The 20,423-nt window shown below is 41.8% G+C and overlaps 1 protein-coding gene across 1 annotated transcript; it reads right to left on the bottom strand.

Annotated features, from left to right (window-relative positions):
- Positions 1-2,185: 2,185 nt before the first annotated feature.
- LOC124148037 lies at positions 2,186-15,388 on the bottom strand. The gene is made up of 4 exons (XM_048386644.1): positions 15,349-15,388; positions 8,957-9,540; positions 7,729-7,815; positions 2,186-7,163 (listed from the first exon to the last, which is right to left on the bottom strand). The coding sequence occupies exons 2-4, from the start codon at positions 9,453-9,455 to the stop codon at positions 2,194-2,196; spliced, it is 5,556 nt and encodes a 1,851-aa protein (XP_048242601.1). The 5' UTR covers positions 9,456-9,540; positions 15,349-15,388; the 3' UTR covers positions 2,186-2,193.
- Between the last annotated feature and the right edge of the window lie 5,035 nt (positions 15,389-20,423).

The following is a 20,423-nucleotide window of genomic DNA, read 5'->3' as shown; positions in this document are numbered from 1 at the left end:
TACATCTAGTACACAATGCTATACATCTAGTACACAGTGGTATACATGTAGAACACAATGCTATACATCTAGTACAGAGGGGTATACTGGCACTAAAATCCTTTTTTAGGAAGTTTTCCAAAAGTTTCTATCAATATTTAATCCTGATGTTAGCATTTGACAGAATGAATGTTTCCTAATCTTCATATTCTTTCTTTTGTTGTTTGTTGATAACACTGCTTAGGGGCCAATCCTTTCGGGGACTACACACAATAAACTATACAGGTGATTTTTGGAGCGTCTCACTTCCGGGACAACTCTATCGTTTATCTGACAGCAGATGTTGAACAATAGTCATGTTGCCTCCCCCACAAAAGTTAACTGTCACCATCTGTATCAACCAGCGATAGGTCCGCCCCCTTTGATTCCAGGAAGTCAAACACGCTGTTGTGTCCTTTGAAAGCAGCAATTATTATCGGTGTAAGTCCATTCATTCCCCTTTGGTTAATGTTAGAATCTGACAGCAGGTGTTTAACAATAGTAATGTTGCCACCACGACAGGCAAGATGAAGTAAACTATCCCCATCTGTATCAACCAGCGATAGGTCCGCCCCCGCTGATTCCAGGAAGTCAAACACGCTGTTGTGTCCATTGAAAGCAGCAAACATTATCGGTGTAAGTCCATTCATTCCCCTTTGGTTGATGTTAGAATCTGACAGCTATACATCAAGTACAGAGTGGTATACATGCAGTACACAAGGCTTTACATCTAGGACACAGTGGTAAATATCTAGCACACAATGCTATACATCTAGGACACAGTGGTATATATCTAGCACACAATGCTATACATCAAGTACAGAGTGGTATACATGTAGTACACAAGGCTTTACATCTAGGACACAGTGGTATATATCTAGCACACAATGCTATACATCTAGGACACATTGGTATACATCTACTACACAATGGGATACATCTAGTACACAATGGTATACATCTAGTATACAGTGGTATACATCTAGAACACATTGGTATACATCTACTACACAATGGTATACATCTAGTACACAATGGTATACATCTAGTACACAGTGGTAAAAATCTAGTATACAGTGGTATGCATCTAGCACACAATGGTATATATCTAGTACACAATGGTATACATCTAGTACACAATGGCTTATATCTAGTACACATTGGTATACCTCTAGTACACATTGGTATGCATCTAGTACACAATGACATACATCTAGTACACAATGGTATGCATCTAGTACACAGTGGCATACATATAGTCCACAGTGTCAAACATCTAGTACACAGTGGTATATATATAGTACACAGCGGTATACATCTATTACACAATGGTATACATCTAGTATACAATGGTATACATGTATATCCAGTACACAGTGGCATATCTAGTACACAGCGGTATACATTTAGTACACAGTTTCATACATCTAGTACACAGTGGTATATATCTCGTACACAGCGGTATACATCTAGTACACAGTGGTATACATCTATTACACAATGGTATGCATCTAGTATACAATGGTATATATCTAGTACACAGTGGTATACATCTAGTACACAGTGGCATATACCTAATACATAGTGGCATACATCTAGTACACAGTAGTATATCTAGTACACAGCGGTATACATCTAGTACACAGTGGTATATATCTAGCACACAATGCTATACATCAAGTACAGAGTGGTATACATGTAGTACACAAGGCTTTACATCTAGGACACAGTGGTATATATCTAGCACACAATGCTATACATCTAGGACACAGTGGTATATATCTAGCACACAAGGCTTTACATCTAGGACATAGTGGTATACATCTAGTACACAATGCTATACATCTAGTACACAGTGGTATACATGTAGAACACAATGCTATACATCTAGTACAGAGGGGTATACTGGCACTAGAATCCTTTTTTAGGAAGTTTTCCAAAAGTTTCTATCAATATTTAATCCTGATGTTAGCATTTGACAGAATGAATGTTTCCTAATCTTCATATTCTTTCTTTTGTTGTTTGTTGATAACACTGCTTAGGGGCCAATCCTTTCGGGGACTACACACAATAAACTATACAGGTGATTTTTGGAGCGTCTCACTTCCGGGACAACTCTATCGTTTATCTGACAGCAGATGTTGAACAATAGTCATGTTGCCTCCCCCACAAAAGTTAACTGTCACCATCTGTATCAACCAGCGATAGGTCCGCCCCCTTTGATTCCAGGAAGTCAAACACGCTGTTGTGTCCTTTGAAAGCAGCAATTATTATCGGTGTAAGTCCATTCATTCCCCTTTGGTTAATGTTAGAATCTGACAGCAGGTGTTTAACAATAGTAATGTTGCCACCACGACAGGCAAGATGAAGTAAACTATCCCCATCTGTATCAACCAGCGATAGGTCCGCCCCCGCTGATTCCAGGAAGTCAAACACGCTGTTGTGTCCATTGAAAGCAGCAAACATTATCGGTGTAAGTCCATTCATTCCCCTTTGGTTGATGTTAGAATCTGACAGCAGGTGTTTAACAATAGTCATGTTGCCTCCCGCACTGGCAAGATGAAGTAAACTGTTACCATCTGTATCAACCAGCGATAGGTCCGCCCCCTTTGATTCCAGGAACTCAAGCACTCTTTTGTGTCCTTTGAAAGCAGCAACCATAATCGGTGTCCGTTCTCTCTTTCCCCTTTGGTTGATGTTTAAATCAGACAGCAGAAGTTGTACAATAGTCATGTTGCCTCCCTGACAGGCAAGATGAAGTAAACTATTACCATCTGTATCAACAAGCGATAGGTCCGCCCCCTCTGATTCCAGGAAGTCAAACACGCTTTTCTGTCCGAAGACAGCAGCAACCATTATCGGTGTCAATCTGTAACTTCCCCTTTGGTTGATGTTGGAATCTGACAGCAGATGTTGAACAATAGTCATGTTCCCTCCCAGACAGGTAAGATGAAGTAAACTATTACCAGTTGTATCAACCAGCGATAGGTCCGCCCCCTTTGATTCCAGGAAGTCAAACACGCTGTTGTGTCCTTTGAAAGCAGCAATTATTATCGGTGTAAGTCCATTCATTCCCCTTTGGTTAATGTTAGAATCTGACAGCAGGTGTTTAACAATAGTAATGTTGCCACCACGACAGGCAAGATGAAGTAAACTATCCCCATCTGTATCAACCAGCGATAGGTCCGCCCCCGCTGATTCCAGGAAGTCAAACACGCTGTTGTGTCCATTGAAAGCAGCAAACATTATCGGTGTAAGTCCATTCATTCCCCTTTGGTTGATGTTAGAATCTGACAGCAGGTGTTTAACAATAGTCATGTTGCCTCCCGCACTGGCAAGATGAAGTAAACTGTTACCATCTGTATCAACCAGCGATAGGTCCGCCCCCTTTGATTCCAGGAACTCAAGCACTCTTTTGTGTCCTTTGAAAGCAGCAACCATAATCGGTGTCCGTTCTCTCTTTCCCCTTTGGTTGATGTTTAAATCAGACAGCAGAAGTTGTACAATAGTCATGTTGCCTCCCTGACAGGCAAGATGAAGTAAACTATTACCATCTGTATCAACAAGCGATAGGTCCGCCCCCTCTGATTCCAGGAAGTCAAACACGCTTTTCTGTCCGAAGACAGCAGCAACCATTATCGGTGTCAATCTGTAACTTCCCCTTTGGTTGATGTTGGAATCTGACAGCAGATGTTGAACAATAGTCATGTTCCCTCCCAGACAGGTAAGATGAAGTAAACTATTACCAGTTGTATCAACCAGCGATAGGTCAGCCCCCGCTGATTCCAGGAAGTCAAAGACGCGGTTGTGTCCTTTGACAGCAGCAAACATTATCGGTGTCAGTCCATTCATTCCCCTTTGGTTGATATTAGAATCTGACAGCAGATGTTTAACAACAGTCATGTTGCCTCCCTGACAGGCAAGATGAAGTAAACTGTTACTATCTGTATCAACCAGCGATAGGTCCGCCCCCTTTGATTCCAGGAAGTCAAGCACACTTTTGTGTCCTTTGAAAGCAGCAACCATAATCGGTGTCCGTTCTCTCTTTCCCCTTTGGTTGATGTTTGAATCAGACAGCAGGTGTTGAACAATAGTCATGTTGCCTTCTGCACAGCAACAATGCAGTAAACTGTTGTCATCCGTATCAACCAGCGATAGGTCCGCCCCCTCTGATTCCAGGAAGTCAAACACGCCTTTGTGTCCATTGACAGCAGCAGCCATTATTGGTGTGCACCCATTCATTCCCCTTTGGTTGATGTTAGAATCTGACAGCAGATGTTGAACAATAGTCATGTTGCCTCCCACACAGGCAAGATGAAGTAAACTGTTACCTTCTGTATCAACAAGAGAGAGTTCCGCCCCCTCTGATTCAAGGAAGTCAAACAAGCTTTTCTGTCCGAAGACAGCGGCAAACATTATCGGTGTCCGTCCATTCATTCCCCTTTGGTTGATGTTGGAATCTGACAGCAGATGTTTAACAACAGTCATGTTGCCTCCCACACTGGCAAGATGAAGTAAACTATAACCAGTTGTATCAACCAGCGATAGGTCCGCCCCCGCTGATTCCAGGAAGTCAAACATTCTTTTGTGTCCTTTGAAAGCAGCAAACATTATCGGTGTCAATCCATTCGCTCCCCTTTGGTTGATGTTTGAATCTGACAGCAGATGTTGAACAATAGTCATGTTGCCTCCCTGACAGGCAAGATGAAGTAAACTGTTACCTTTTGTATCAACCAGCGATAGCTCCGCCCCCTTTGATTCCAGGAAGTCAAACATGCTTTTGTGTCCATTGACAGCAGCAACCATTATCGGTGTGCACCCAAACATTCCCCTTTGGTTCATGTTTGAATCTGACAGCAGATGTTGAACAATAGTCATGCTGCCTCCCCGACAGGCAAGATGAAGTAAACTATTACCAGTTGTATCAACCAGCAAGAGGTCTGCCCCCTTTGATTCCAGGAAGTCAAACACGTTTTTGTGTCCGACGACAGCAGCAACCATTATCGGTGTGCACCCAAACATTCCCCTTTGGTTGATGTTATAATCTGACAGCAGATGTTGAACAATAGCCATGTTCCCTCCCACACAGGTAAGATGAAGTAAATTATTACCATTTGTATCAACCAGCGATAGGTCCGCCCCCTCTGATTCCAGGAAGTCAAAGACGCTTTTGTGTCCAAAAACAGCAGCAACCATTATCGGTGTCCATCCATTCATTCCTTTTTTGTTGATACAAATTGGTGGTAACAGTTCCTTAACAATAACAATGCTCCCTCCTTTACAAGCAAGGTGAATAACACCATTTCCATACGTGTTCAGAACATCCAGATTTGAGAATGGCATGAGCTGCTGGAAGCAATCCCCTGACCCTGTTCCTGCTGCAATCATTAGAGGAGTGTGGCCATCAACATCAACACTGTCTATAACAAGTTTGTTTACCGATACATTTAGCAGTGCACGAAGTGTGTTTTCATGTCGTGATTTACATACCAAATGGAAGATGTTTTGCATCATCGAGTCACAAGTATGGGGATTCGCCCCTTCATTCAGCAGATACAACAGTGTTGCAGTACTTCCATTTTCTGCTGCTGCAAACATGAGCCTGTTCAGCCTGTTGATCCGGTCATGCTCATCACTCCTGGAGAGTAGCCATTGTAGTAATGTCAGGTTGTTTACTTGGGCACAACCTTCCATACCCTCTCTGATCTCGTCTTGTGTAAACACTTCTCCAGTTTGGTTCTCAACACTTGTTACCAAATGTGGATTATGTCCAAGAACAGCCCAATACAAAAAACATTTTCCTTTTTCTCTTTGGTGAAACCAGGCATTGTCTATGGATTCATTTTTCGTCCCATCAAAGTGTAGTCTTTCAAGAAGTTGTTCAGCTTGTTTGTCTTGCTTAAGAATTGGATGTGTTACTGACTTAGAAAAATGTCCCTGTTTCAGAGAATTTGCAAGCCGTGTGGTAAGAAGCTCATGATACTCTTCAGAAACGAATATCAAGTGAAGATGTTCATCAACTTTTGTTTCTTTTACTGTTCCTTGTTGTACACGCTCGTACAGAAAGTCTTCACTGCAATGCTTCAAAACAAAACTTGGATTGATGTTATATAAGACACAGGCACAAGCATCATAGATTGAAGAATGAGCAAAGCCTACAGTGTCTCCTCTTGTGAAGAATGTACCTCTGAATAGCCTTGCTGCTTGACACATCCCAGAGCGTGTAGCGGTAGGCATGAGACGTATCACATGTTTGACTTTCGTATCCAAGTCCTGGTCCTCATCCTCACTTTCTAACTTTGTCAATTTTAATCTGTCTTCACACAATAACATCAGGACTAACACACCAGATCTATCATTCTTAGAAGTAATTATGTCATTGAGTTCCTCCCTCAAATAAGACAAGGGTTCCTTGAAAAGCTTTCTGACATTTTTTGAAAAAGAAGCAAGTTTACATATCAGGGGAAATCCAAATAGTTTTGAATCTGTTTCCAAATCATTGTATTCAGGTAAGTCAGCTTTGGAGCATTCATCTAGCATGCTCTTATGTCTCTCATATATTTCCTGTTTCTCTGCTGAGGAAAGACAGTTTACATCATGTAAAGTTATATTCATAACTGTTTGTTCCTCAAACAGGGGGAAACAATCAAAGTGCAGTTGTGCAAGTCCGTCGTGGAAGTTGTATGACTTTGATGTGAAAATGACACGAATGTCCTTTGTTTGACTTTTTCTTTTGTCATCGTTACTGGATTTACCTCCATCTTGCAAAACTGAGTGTATTTGTTCACGGGACTGTTTGCAGTGGTCTATATGGAGAATAAGATCATTTAGAAATGCTTTAATCAGTGGAACATTAGTGGACAAGCCAGCAGTGCCAAACATGTCATCAATGATAAGAAATACTCTCGGTGTAGAACTGAGGCAGCTGTCCAAGTCAAACTTCTCAATGCTGTCCACAAACACGACCTGGTAACCTCGGTTTCTATAACGTGAACCCAACATCAGAGCCATCGTTGTCTTCCCTTCTCCAGAGGCACCATAGATGGTCACATGACCAAACAGCTTTACTTTTTGCTTCACTGTTCTGTAGATTTCTGTTTCAATAAATGTTTTCCTTGCTTCAGTAAGGCGCAGCTCAAGAGTATCTGTGCAGAAACACGACATTATATGAGAATGTTATATGTAGGACAGAAACTAATGCACGTCATTGAATATACAGAGGTAAACTACGTTGGTAAGATGGATAAGTCATGTAAACTAAAATACATATTTATTTCCGCACTTATATGGTAAGTTTTCCCCATTAAAGCCCTGTCTAATCTATTTCTGACGATTTGTCAGTTTCAGAATTGTCCACTTATCAAATGTTTATTTCTTAACTTAACTAGGAATTGTATTTTATCTTTGTTTTACTAGTATGTTCTGGTCGCATAAATGTTATGTTTCAGCTACCCTATGCATCACAGCTGTACAAATGCTTTGATAAATCTCTTTGTATGGCCACCCGATCCATTACTTCGCCTCTGCCGACCAGAATAAGTTGTTAGGAAACCATTCTAAGGTGTGATCTTCACGTCTTCTCATTTTCGGCTCTTATGACTAGCAATAGGGTGCTGGGACCCCATTCTACCCGGGGCCCCATGAGGCCTTTGATGCTTTTACATTTAGATCATGATCATGGATGTGAATAATTTCTTTATTTATACTCACCTTCTCCGACAGTTCCCGGTACCATCTGCCCAGTGGAGATGTTGACGTACTTCGAGTTGGCAAGAATGATGCCAGTGGCTGGACCACCTGGCAACAAATCAACGATGATGTTCAACAACGAACTCTTATGTTTGATACAAAATAGAGGAAGGGTTTCATTTTTCTTTATTAAATAGGACCTCGTTAATTACGTTTTCGTGTGCTGGGTCACTGATACAGGTCTTTCATCTCTTATAATTCGCCTTTGCACATAAAGCAGTAAGCTGATATCCATGTGAAGCCCACATACTGATCAAGCAAAACCTGTTTCAGGACATACTTAATCAGGTGAGGTGGTGAGATCAAATGGGGTTTAACGTGCAATTTATATAATATATAAAAGCCTGTCGTCGAAGGACGACTAGCAACATACTGCAGATTATAATTATAAAACTAGTTTTAGAACAATAAAATGATCAGATTTTAAAAACAGACGACACATTATAAAAACGGGATGTAGATCGCCAGCAGCCAAAGTTAGGCCACCACACCAGGGACCATGCGGACTTACGGTACTTCTGCTACCTACATGGTACCCCAGGAGGATTTACTCCATCCCTCTGACTCCTGGCGATGGTCAGAAAGATTAGCCAAACAGTTAAAATCAACAAAAAAACTACGATTAAAATCACAGAGAAATTAAAAGATACTTTGAATGATACTGGACTTACGTATCTTAGTGCCTTAATGAGTAATACATGCCCAGTGGTAAAGCTTTCATTCAATGTGCAAGGTGTGGTGAAGTTAAATGACAAGTTAAATGAAGGGGTATTAGAACGTTACTGAATGTTTAATACTGAGGTATTGTTGATGAACTTCAACGTTAATTTTAACTAGTCTGCTCCATTTCTTAATTATAAATACTAGGATCTTGAAATTTTTTATTTTTTTTCATTTGCAATGTCTTGAATATTATCCCACTTTTAGTCTCAGATAGTTTTGCTCAAAGAAAGAGTTTAGGAAAAGGCCAATTTAATCCATGCCTCCCATTTCTCACATATACCACGTTTGCATACTGCCCGACACTTTAACTGCCTTAGAACCTATCAAGTTAATATGGTAATGAAATGTATTAAGAGGATGGCACGTCTGACGTTCCTGGGAGAACACCAGCCGTAATCATCACGACAAAGCAGTACACACCTATAAACACAGTGACAGAGGAGGAAGAATTATTATGGACACATACCACGCCTTGGCTTGGAGACGAAAGGTTGACACCCTGGTGAAGCAATGGCCGTGTGGTCTCCAGGGTCAAGTCCATGCTCAGTCGGCCTGGAAATGGCCGTGTTGTCTCCAGGGTCAAGTTCATGCTCAGTCGGCCTGACAATGGCCGTGTGGTCTCCAGGGTCAAGTCCATGCTGAGTCGGCCTGGCAATGGCCGTGTTGTCTCCAGGGTCAAGTTCATGCTCAGTCGGCCTGGCAATGGCCGTGTTGTCTCCAGGGTCAAGTCCATGCTGAGTCGGCCTGGCAATGGCCGTGTTGTCTCCAGGGTCAAGGTCGTGCTCAGTCGGCCTGGCAATGGCCGTGATGTCTCCAGGGTCAAGTCCGTGCTCAGTCGGCCTGGCAATGGCCGTGTGGTCTCCAGGGTCAAGTCCGTGCTCAGTCGGCCTGGCAATGGCCGTGGGATCTTCCTCGTCTGATCCACCAATGGCTTCATGGCCAACACCTGAACTGGCCATGTCCATGTGGTCGTCAAGGTCCTCAACTCGAGTTCTTATGTCCTGAAGGAATGGTGGCAGCCTCGGTGTGGATAACACTCACAATGTACCACTGTAGTGACACATTAGCATACAATAAATATATCAAACAGTCTTTAGTGTTTAAGTGTGGGACGATTGTTGTAAAGGAAGACAATAAATGTCCATGATAACGCTACATTATGATCCTCCTTTTCCTTCTATGCACTCCATGCAAGTGTTGGAAATCAGGTCTGTAATCGCCCGTCCGTTAAAACTTTAAAGAAACTGTTCCCCTTCAAAACTGCACATCAACATCTCATCATAACATTTTCTTTACAATATAGTAAAATTTTGTTTTCTAAAACAGGGCGTGTGAAATCAGTTGAGGATAAAATGTAGTCCATCAAAATTACTTGAATAAAAAATGTTTTCAACCACAGACAAGGCTTTTCATTCTTAAAACAGTCCCTGTCTGAGATCAGGTGAACTTTTGGGCATGTGACTGGCTGAAGTCAAGGTCAAGAAGGTCTTGTTTGTTTTTTTGTTGTTTAAAGCCGCGACTCAGCAATATTCCCGCTACATGACGGCGGTCTGTATATAATCGAGACCAAATAAACCAGTGACATTATAAGCATCGATCTTCGCATTTGGGATACAATGACATACTGATTGAAACGAATAATGAAAAAATGAAAAATATAGGGAAAAAAGCTTTCTGTCAGTACATTTGAAATAGCGCGCATGCAAATTCAACGTCAGAATCAAATGTTGAGATGAGTTTGGGAAGACAAGGCTGGGAACCCATAATAGAATATCATTTTATTGTGTCTAAAATTAAGAGTTCCCTTTCTCTTTTCCATCAGTCACGTTTCGTTTCCGGAGTATAACTAATAAACGGTTCAATATTTCTTCTTAATACTTTATATACATTTTAGGCAAGTGGTGAAACTGAACATTTTGCTACTTTACATGAAACTCAATTCCCACTTGACCCGTGAAGATCCGGGGTAGAATAGGTCTTCAGCAACACATGCTTGCCGTAAGAGGCGAAAATGCTTGTCGTTACAGGCGACTAAACATGATCGGGTGATCAGACTCGCTAACTTGGTTCATGCACGTCATCGTATCGACATTGCGTGGATCCATATCAATCAGACCGTCATCATATAGCTGGAATATTGCTGAGTATGGCGTTAAACAACAAACAATTCTCACTTTACTTTACCCTTTAACTCACCTCACTACCCACTTAACATGAAACTCATCTCAGTACCCACTTTATATGAAACTAACATCAGTACCCAAATTACATGTAATTCACCCCAATACCCACTTTATATGAAACTAACATCAGTACCCAAATTACATGTAATTCACCTCAATACACACTTTACATGGAACTCACCTCAATACCCACTTTATAAGAAACTAACATCAGTACCCAAATTACATGAAACTCATCTCAGTACACACTTTACATGGAACTCACCTCAATACCCACTTTATAAGAAACTAACATCAGTACCCAAATTACATGAAACTCACCTCAATACACACTTTACATGGAACTCACCTCAATACCCACTTTATAAGAAACTAACATCAGTACCCAAATTACATGAAACTCACCTCAATACCCACTTTACATGAAACTCACCTCAATGCCCATTTTACATGAAACTCACCTCAATACCCACTTTATAAGAAACTAACATCAGTACCCAAATTACATGTAATTCACCCCAATACCCACTTTACATGGAACTCACCTCAATACCCACTTTATAAGAAACTAACATCAGTACCCAAATTACATGTAATTCACCCCAATACCCACTTTACATGGAACTCACCTCAATGCCCATTTTACATGGAACTCACCTCAATGCACACTTTATAAGAAACTCATCTCAGTACCCACTTTACATGAAACTCACCTCAATACACACTTTTTATGAAACTCACATCAGTACCAAAATTGCATAAAACTCATCTCATGATCAATACCCACTTTACATGGAACTCACCTCTATACCCACTTTACATGGAACTCACCTCTATACACTTTTCACATAAAACTCACCTCAATACCCACTTTATATGAAACTCACATAAGTACCCAAATTACACGAAACTCATCTCAATACCCACTTTACATGGAACACATCTCAGTACCCACTTTACTTGAAACTCACCTTAATACACACTTTACGTGGAACTGACCTCAATACATTTTTACATGGAACTCACCTGGATACACACTTTACATCAAACTCATCTCAATACCCACTTTTCATGAAATTCTACTCAATACCCACTTTATATGAAACTAACGTCAGTACCCACTTTACATGAAACTCATCTATATACCCACTTCACATGAAACTCCTCTCAATACCCACTTCACATGAAACTCCTCTCAATACCCACTTCACATGAAACTCACCTCAACACCCACTTTATATGAAACTAACATAAGTACCCAAATTACACGAAACTCATCTCAATACCCACTTTACATAGAACTCATCTCAGTACCCACTTTACATGAAACTCACCTTAATACACACTTTACGTGGAACTGACCTCAATACATTTTTACATGGAACTCACCTGGATACACACTTTACATCAAACTCACCTCAATACCCACTTCACATGAAACTCCTCTCAATACCCACTTCACATGAAACTCCTCTCAATTCCCACTTTTCCTGAAATTCACCTCAATACCCACTTTATATGAAACTAACATCAGTACCCAAATTACATGAAACTCACCTCAATACACACTTTACATGGAACTCACCTCAATACCCACTTTATAAGAAACTAACATCAGTACCCAAATTACATGAAACTCATCTCAGTACACACTTTACATGGAACTCACCTCAATACCCACTTTATAAGAAACTAACATCAGTACCCAAATTACATGAAACTCACCTCAATACCCACTTTACATGAAACTCACCTCAATGCCCATTTTACATGAAACTCACCTCAATACCCACTTTATAAGAAACTAACATCAGTACCCAAATTACATGTAATTCACCCCAATACCCACTTTACATGGAACTCACCTCAATACCCACTTTATAAGAAACTAACATCAGTACCCAAATTACATGTAATTCACCCCAATACCCACTTTACATGGAACTCACCTCAATGCCCATTTTACATGGAACTCACCTCAATGCACACTTTATAAGAAACTCATCTCAGTACCCACTTTACATGAAACTCACCTCAATACACACTTTTTATGAAACTCACATCAGTACCAAAATTGCATAAAACTCATCTCATGATCAATACCCACTTTACATGGAACTCACCTCTATACCCACTTTACATCGAACTCACCTCTATACACTTTTCACATAAAACTCACCTCAATACCCACTTTATATGAAACTCACATAAGTACCCAAATTACACGAAACTCATCTCAATACCCACTTTACATGGAACACATCTCAGTACCCACTTTACATGAAACTCACCTTAATACACACTTTACGTGGAACTGACCTCAATACATTTTTACATGGAACTCACCTGGATACACACTTTACATCAAACTCATCTCAATACCCACTTTTCATGAAATTCTACTCAATACCCACTTTATATGAAACTAACGTCAGTACCCACTTTACATGAAACTCATCTATATACCCACTTCACATGAAACTCCTCTCAATACCCACTTCACATGAAACTCCTCTCAATACCCACTTCACATGAAACTCACCTCAACACCCACTTTATATGAAACTAACATAAGTACCCAAATTACACGAAACTCATCTCAATACCCACTTTACATAGAACTCATCTCAGTACCCACTTTACATGAAACTCACCTTAATACACACTTTACGTGGAACTGACCTCAATACATTTTTACATGGAACTCACCTGGATACACACTTTACATCAAACTCACCTCAATACCCACTTCACATGAAACTCCTCTCAATACCCACTTCACATGAAACTCCTCTCAATTCCCACTTTTCATGAAATTCACCTCAATACCCACTTTATATGAAACTAACATCAGTACCCAAATTACATGGAACTCACCTCAATACCCACTTTATATAAAACTCACCTCAATACCCACTTTACATGGAACTCACCTCAATACCCACTTTAGATGGAACTCACCTCAGTACACACTTTATATAAAACTCACCTCAATACCCACTTCACATGAAACTCCTCTCAATACCCACTTCACATGAAACTCCTCTCAATACCCACTTCACATGAAACTCATCTCAACACCCACTTTATATGAAACTAACATCAGTGCCCAAATTACATGGAACTCACCTCAATACCCACTTGATATAAACTCACCTCACTACCCACTTTACATGGAACTCACCTCAATACCCACTTTAGATGGAACTCACCTCAGTACACACTTTACATTAAACTCACATCAGTACCCAAATCACATGAAATTCATCTCCTATACCCACTTCACATGGAACTCACCTCAATACCCACTTTATATAAAACTCACCTCTATACCCACTTTACATCGAACTCACCTCTATACACTTTTCACATAAAACTCACCTCAATACCCACTTTATATGAAACTCACATAAGTACCCAAATTACACGAAACTCATCTCAATACCCACTTTACATGGAACTCATCTCAGTACCCACTTTACATGAAACTCACCTTAATACACACTTTACGTGGAACTGACCTCAATACATTTTAACATGGAACTCACCTGGATACACACTTTACATCAAACTCATCTCAATACCCACTTTTCATGAAATTCTCCTCAATACCCCCTTTATATGAAACTAACGTCAGTACCCACTTTACATGAAACTCATCTATATACCCACTTCACATGAAACTCCTCTCAATACCCACTTTACATGAAACTCCTCTCAATACCCACTTCACATGAAACTCACCTCAACACCCACTTTATATGAAACTAACATAAGTACCCAAATTACACGAAACTCATCTCAGTACCCATGGCCACTTTACATGAAACTCACCTTAATACACACTTTACGTGGAACTGACCTCAATACATTTTTACATGGAACTCACCTGGATACACACTTTACATCAAACTCACCTCAATACCCACTTCACATAAAACTCCTCTCAATACCCACTTTTCATGAAATTCACCTCAATACCCACTTTATATGAAACTAACATCAGTACCCAAATAACATGGAACTCACCTCAATACCCACTTTATATAAAACTCACCTCAATACCCACTTAACATGGAACTCACCTCAATACCCACTTTAGATGGAACTCACCTCAGTACACACTTTATATAAAACTCACCTCAATACCCACTTCACATGAAACTCCTCTCAATACCCACTTCACATGAAACTCACCTCAACACCCACTTTATATGAATCTAACATCAGTGCCCAAATTACATGGAACTCACCTCAATACCCACTTTATATAAAACTCACCTCAATACCCACTTTACATGGAACTCACCTCAATACCCACTTTAGATGGAACTCACCTCAGTACACACTTTACATTAAACTCACATCAGTACCCAAATCACATGAAATTCATCTCCTATACCCACTTCACATGGAACTCACCTCAATACCCACTTCACATGGAACTCACCTCAATACCCAACATGAAACTCATCTCAACTTCCACTTTACATGAATCTCCCCTCAATTCCCACTTTACATGAAACTTACATCAGTACCCCGTTTACATGAAACTCACATCAGTACCCACTTTACACGAAACTCGCCTCAATTCTCACTTTCCATGCATTTAATAGACATGTAATGGTACACGAAAATATTCCACAAAGAAAGAAAAGTCTTCTGTTCTACTCACTGTCGGGTGCGGCTGGGCTGTGAGATCAAGGTAGGACTGATCACCTGACAGAAAATGTATTCCCCCTCGTGACAAGCTAAGGGGGCCCATCAGGGTTGTTATAAATCTAAAAATGTTTATCACTGTACGGAATTAAACATAAGTGTGAGTGTACTTGATAGATTTTGTAAACACTGTCGTCTGGGAGCAGGACACCACTGATTACAACATACTTGAAAGCATGTGCTAAAGATTTTATCATGTTCGGATTTATTGTAATTTGCCGTCCCCTTAAATGGGCCTCGTTGTATGTGAAAACTGGATCAGCACTGTTTGTGAGTTAAGCACGGTGACACAAGTCTTGTTTGCTGTGACTACCAATCCATTTCAATGAAGCTATTCACAGTGCAAGATCATATTTGCATTTATCACTGTGGCTTAGCTTTATGTTTAGATTGTGTGGTTGTTGGTTGTCAGACGCCGCACTCAGAAAATGTCCAGCAATATGACTGCGGCCTGTAAGTTATTGAGTTAGGTCGAGACAATCAAGTGATTGATATTACGAGCATCGTCCCTGTCTTCCTGATATTATGATCTGCAAACAACCAAATCAACGACCCTGACTACCTGGTCCATTTCGTCTTATATAGAAGCCCCACAGATGCCTACGTGCATACTGATACATGAATATATCCTCTAAACACTAAACTATGTCTATATTATTGCAGGATATTACAGCGATGGCCCACCTCCCTGAGGAAGGTGGGCTATGTTGAAAGAATGACAAAGACGCAACAGTGGATTTAATGGCCGAGGGTGTGGAGGTTCTAAAGGGCTACCCCGATTTAGAAATGGAATAAATAGTATTTATGTGGCGACTTGAGTCGCCAAACATATTTGTTAATATATAATTAATGGTAAGGCCCAAATGGCGGAAATGTCACAACCCGACCACAGCTGCGGGTCTAAATGGGAGCGAACGCCGCCAGGCCAAATTTAATTGTTAATATATACTTAATGCTACGGCCCAAATGACGGAAACGACGCAACCCGACCAACGCTGCGGGTCTAAATGGGAGCGAACGCCGCCAGGCCCAGCTATGTGGCAACTTGCGTTGCCAAATATAATTGTTACTAGATTCCCGAGTGAAAACCCGGGAAAGACTGGGTTCCAACTGGTAAGAAGGTAACCCAGTCTGGGTTCCCGCTGGAAAGCAGGTAACCGGAAACCCTAATTAGTATATATATCAATATAAATTATGATGATATAGGAGGTAGCCCAGAAGAACCACGCCACTTAGCACCAAAGTGCTACCCCACACCCCACGGCCGCGGATGATGATTCGCGTGCCCGCCATGATTGCCTCATAAGAAAGATGTCTTACCTTTATATTTACCTACTTGAAAATTTGGACCAAGGCATGATCGATATCCTTTACGAAAGCTCCTATCCCTTTACAACTAAGGTGGATTCCCTCCCACTGGAACCAGGACCTGTCAGTGGCCACTATTCTAGGATGGGGGATAAATGAGAACTTAGGAAGGTCGCGGAGACGATTGGCTTACCGCCTATTGAGCTTAGATCTACTCTTTTCCACCTTACGTGGGTCGCGTGCGGAATGCCAATACCTTCGTTGTAGGATACCGGAAAAACAGACATGGGTGTTTGGTAGGTGTGCCTGGATCCGCATGATTGACGTCTCCATATCTATGAGGAGCTGGCTGGTCTTTGTGGAGCCCAAGTCATTGGATCCCAAGTGTATTACGACGGCTGAAGGACTGCGCCGCGTTGCCTCCACCTGAGCGTCGATCACCCTGTCCAGGTCATTCCACCGCAGTCCGCCCCTTGCCAACCACAAAATCTTTTTGTGGGGCACCAGCTCCGGGCGCTGTGGGGACAGCTGTTGCCTCGCCCTTGTCATAAAGCTTGAGCCCACCATCCAGACTGGAACAAATGTACTATAGTACCATTTGGCAGTTATTAGTTATTTGCCTTTAGTTCTTGTTAGCTAACATGAATAATTATGTCACAGGAAGACGTATATACGACTGATAGCATTCTGACTTCCACCTGCCGTATTGCTGGATGAGATGTGGTGGTACCCCCTTGATAGCTGCCGTTGTTGCTGCCCCGATTCGGAAAGAGTGGGAAGAATAACTTTCCGTACCTATTGAGCTGAGGGCCAAGGCCTTTTTTAGGACCGCTTGGAACTGATACCTGGTTAGCGGTGAATGGTCAAAGTGGATAAATGCTTGGGCGGGGCCAGATGGGCGTACCTTTAAGTATGCCTTAAGGGCAGCCACTGGGCAGGGTGATTTACCTGGTGTCGGCTCTATACCCACTGAATTGCCGTACCCATGTTGGTCGCCTTTGGAGTGTGGAAGGTGGATAGTAGCTTTCTCCGGTTCGCCTGATATACTTACGTTATTGATGGAGCAGCCTGGCTGTGACATCTTAGTTTGAACTAGTTCACTTACTCTAAAGAAGCCAAAGAAGGCTATACAATAGACAGCTCTGAAAAGGCATACCTCGTATGACGAAGAACAAACCTGTGTGAGATTGTTGATGACCACCTTCAACAGATCCAGAGTAATAGGTTTCCTTGTGTCCTGGCGCCCTCTTGACTTGTACATACCTGTTATTAGTTTAGTAACCAGGAAATGATTGGTGCAGTCTTCCATACCTTTAAATTTATGGTTGGCGGATATACCAGCGATATATGTTTTTACTGTGTTGGGAGAATGGTTGGTGACTGACAAATGAGCAATAAAGTTTACGACCTGATCTAGGGGGACTGACCACGTTTCTGGAAGCTGATGCACCGATCTGAACTGCTGCAGCGCGTTGATGCCTGTCCTGTAAGTCGACCAGGTATTTTCAGACAGTGACTGTAGTAGTAGCCTGTCAACTTCTTGCTTCAGATGTGCCATATGTTGTCTGGAACCGGCGTTGGCGCAGGCTCTGCTTCCGGTGCTACTACCCGGAAACGATTGAACTGAAACCTCGAGAGTGCATCAGCTATAACATTGGAATTAGTTGCAATGTATTTTGACTTAAACAAAATGTTATAGTTAAGACAAAGGAGGATGAGGCGGCGGAGAAGATTCATCACCCGAGGGGCTTTGGTTGATTGCTTGTTGATGATTGCCACCACTGCCTGGTTGTCACAGTAGAACAGTATTTTCTTGTTCATCAGCTGTGTTCCCCATAGTTGAATGGCGCAGACGATGGGAAACAGCTCCAGAAAGGTCATGTCAAGTGTTGTCCCATCCTTAACCCAATGGTCAGGCCATCTACCGCAGAACCATCTGCCCTGAAGGTAGGCCCCAAAACCTATGCTCCCTGCTGCATCTGTGTAAAGCTGAAGGTGAGAGTTGTCCACCCACAGCTTGTCCTGAAATACTGATACACCATTAAAGTTCGTGAGAAATGTAAGCCACATTTGAAGATCCTGTTTTACCCATTCTGTGATTCGAATATGATGGAAAGGTTGCTGTGTCGATGAGTCTTCGACAGAATGCTCTACCCATTGGGATGGCCCTACACACAAAATTGAGCTTACCAATGAGTGACTGTAATTCTTTCTTTGTTGCCTTTGAGTTTGATGTGGCGAGTATGTCCTGAATTTGGGCTGTGATTTCACTGATCTTACCTTCCGGTATTCTCACCTGCATAGCTAGCGTGTCTATTTCGAGGCCCAGAAATGTAAGTTGAGACACTGGACCTACTGTTTTATCCTGGGCGATGGGAATACCAAGATGAGTTAGCATTTCTAATGCAGACTGCAAATAGGATTGGCATTGTCGGTATTGCTGGGATACGCTGACTTATGCACCATTGGAGAAATGAGCTGAAGGTCTCAAAAATAGCACATGATATCGAGCATCCAAATGGTAAGCATTTATCAAAGTAAAATTTACCTTCGAATTGGATACCCAGCAGTTCGAAATCATCCGGGTGCACTGGTATAATTCTGAATGCTGACTTGATGTCGAACTTTGCAAGCAGTGCTCCCTTTCCCAAGTGTTGCACCATCTGTACAGCTTCGTCGAACTTGGCATAAGAGACTGAACATGCTTGCGGATCTATGTGGTCATTAATTGACCCTCCTTTTGGATAAGACAGATGATGAATTAGACGGAAATCATCGACTTTCTCACCTTGGCATTGTTGTGATTCTGCCTGTTTCTTTGGGATTAGACCTACAGGGGATATTGCAAGTTAACAAAGGGGATAGTGCTAAACGGTCCTGCCATTCTGTTAAGATCCAGTTCTTTTTTAAGCTTTTGTCTAACGATGTCCCTCCTATCTTTATGGGTTGCGGATTGTAAATTACCTGCTAGCCGCCTATGGCGTGTACCTTGGAACTCGAGTTGGAAACCAAATGTAAAACCATCGAGCAAATATTGCGCATCCTCTGCGTTTAACTGAGAATAACGACACAACCATGGTGTTAACTTATCTAGTTTGACGGGAGTAGGAGCCAAAGACCTTTCCTCTAGTTCCTCTGGTTGACTGCCTTGGGCCATTAAAGCGTGGGCTTGAGCCATTAAAGCGTGAGCTTGAGCTATTGATTGAGAGGGGGTGTCGTGTGACCCCCTGTCCTCGAAAGCAGGTCGACGCCCCGTGAGCTGTTTCGCCGCACTTACTGCATATGTGGGAGTACGCGCAGCTGTACTTTTTACACCCATGAGGTTTGTTGAATGCGTAGCATAGGTTAAGTACAGGGTCTGAAACACTTGAAGCAGTCAGCTGACCGAATGTACCACCTACCTGTTGACGCCCCGACTGCGGGATCATGTATTTTAGCCATAGCTCACCGTCAAGTTTGTCCCATTGTCGTAGAGGGTCTCTAGCCATCCTATGTCGGAATTGCTAGTCGTATAGACACCAGGCATCCGGTCCACATCTAAGTGCCGCTGAACGGATTGTTTCCATGTACGATAATAGGCTTTGCACTATCCGTAGGCTGAAATGTTTGGCCAGGTATATGTTCATGTAAATATGGAAAGCGGATGTCCAGCTTCCCAGTGTTATTTTCCTCGTTGGCGCTTTGACAGTTTTAAATAGTACCTTACCTGCAGTATCGGTGACC

The sequence above is a fragment of the Haliotis rufescens genome, unplaced genomic scaffold (assembly GCF_023055435.1).
Source record: "Haliotis rufescens isolate VD_foot unplaced genomic scaffold, xgHalRufe1.0.p SCAF_10, whole genome shotgun sequence".
In the NCBI taxonomy this organism is placed as follows: Eukaryota; Metazoa; Mollusca; class Gastropoda; order Lepetellida; family Haliotidae; genus Haliotis; species Haliotis rufescens.
Note: the sequence above shows the minus strand (reverse complement) of the source record. Positions and strands in the feature narration are given on the sequence as shown.

What these genes read in the sequence shown, in the direction of transcription:
- LOC124148037 (XM_048386644.1), bottom strand. Translation starts at nt 9,455, where the DNA reads ATGGACATGGCCAGTTCAGGTGTTGGCCATGAAGCCATTGGTGGATCA. An exon ending in CGTCTCCAAGCCAAGGCGTG is followed by an intron (nt 7,816 to 8,956) that starts GTATGTGTCCAT and finishes ATTTGTTGCCAG; the next exon opens with GTGGTCCAGCCACTGGCATC. An exon ending in ACCGGGAACTGTCGGAGAAG is followed by an intron (nt 7,164 to 7,728) that starts GTGAGTATAAAT and finishes GTTTCTGCACAG; the next exon opens with ATACTCTTGAGCTGCGCCTT.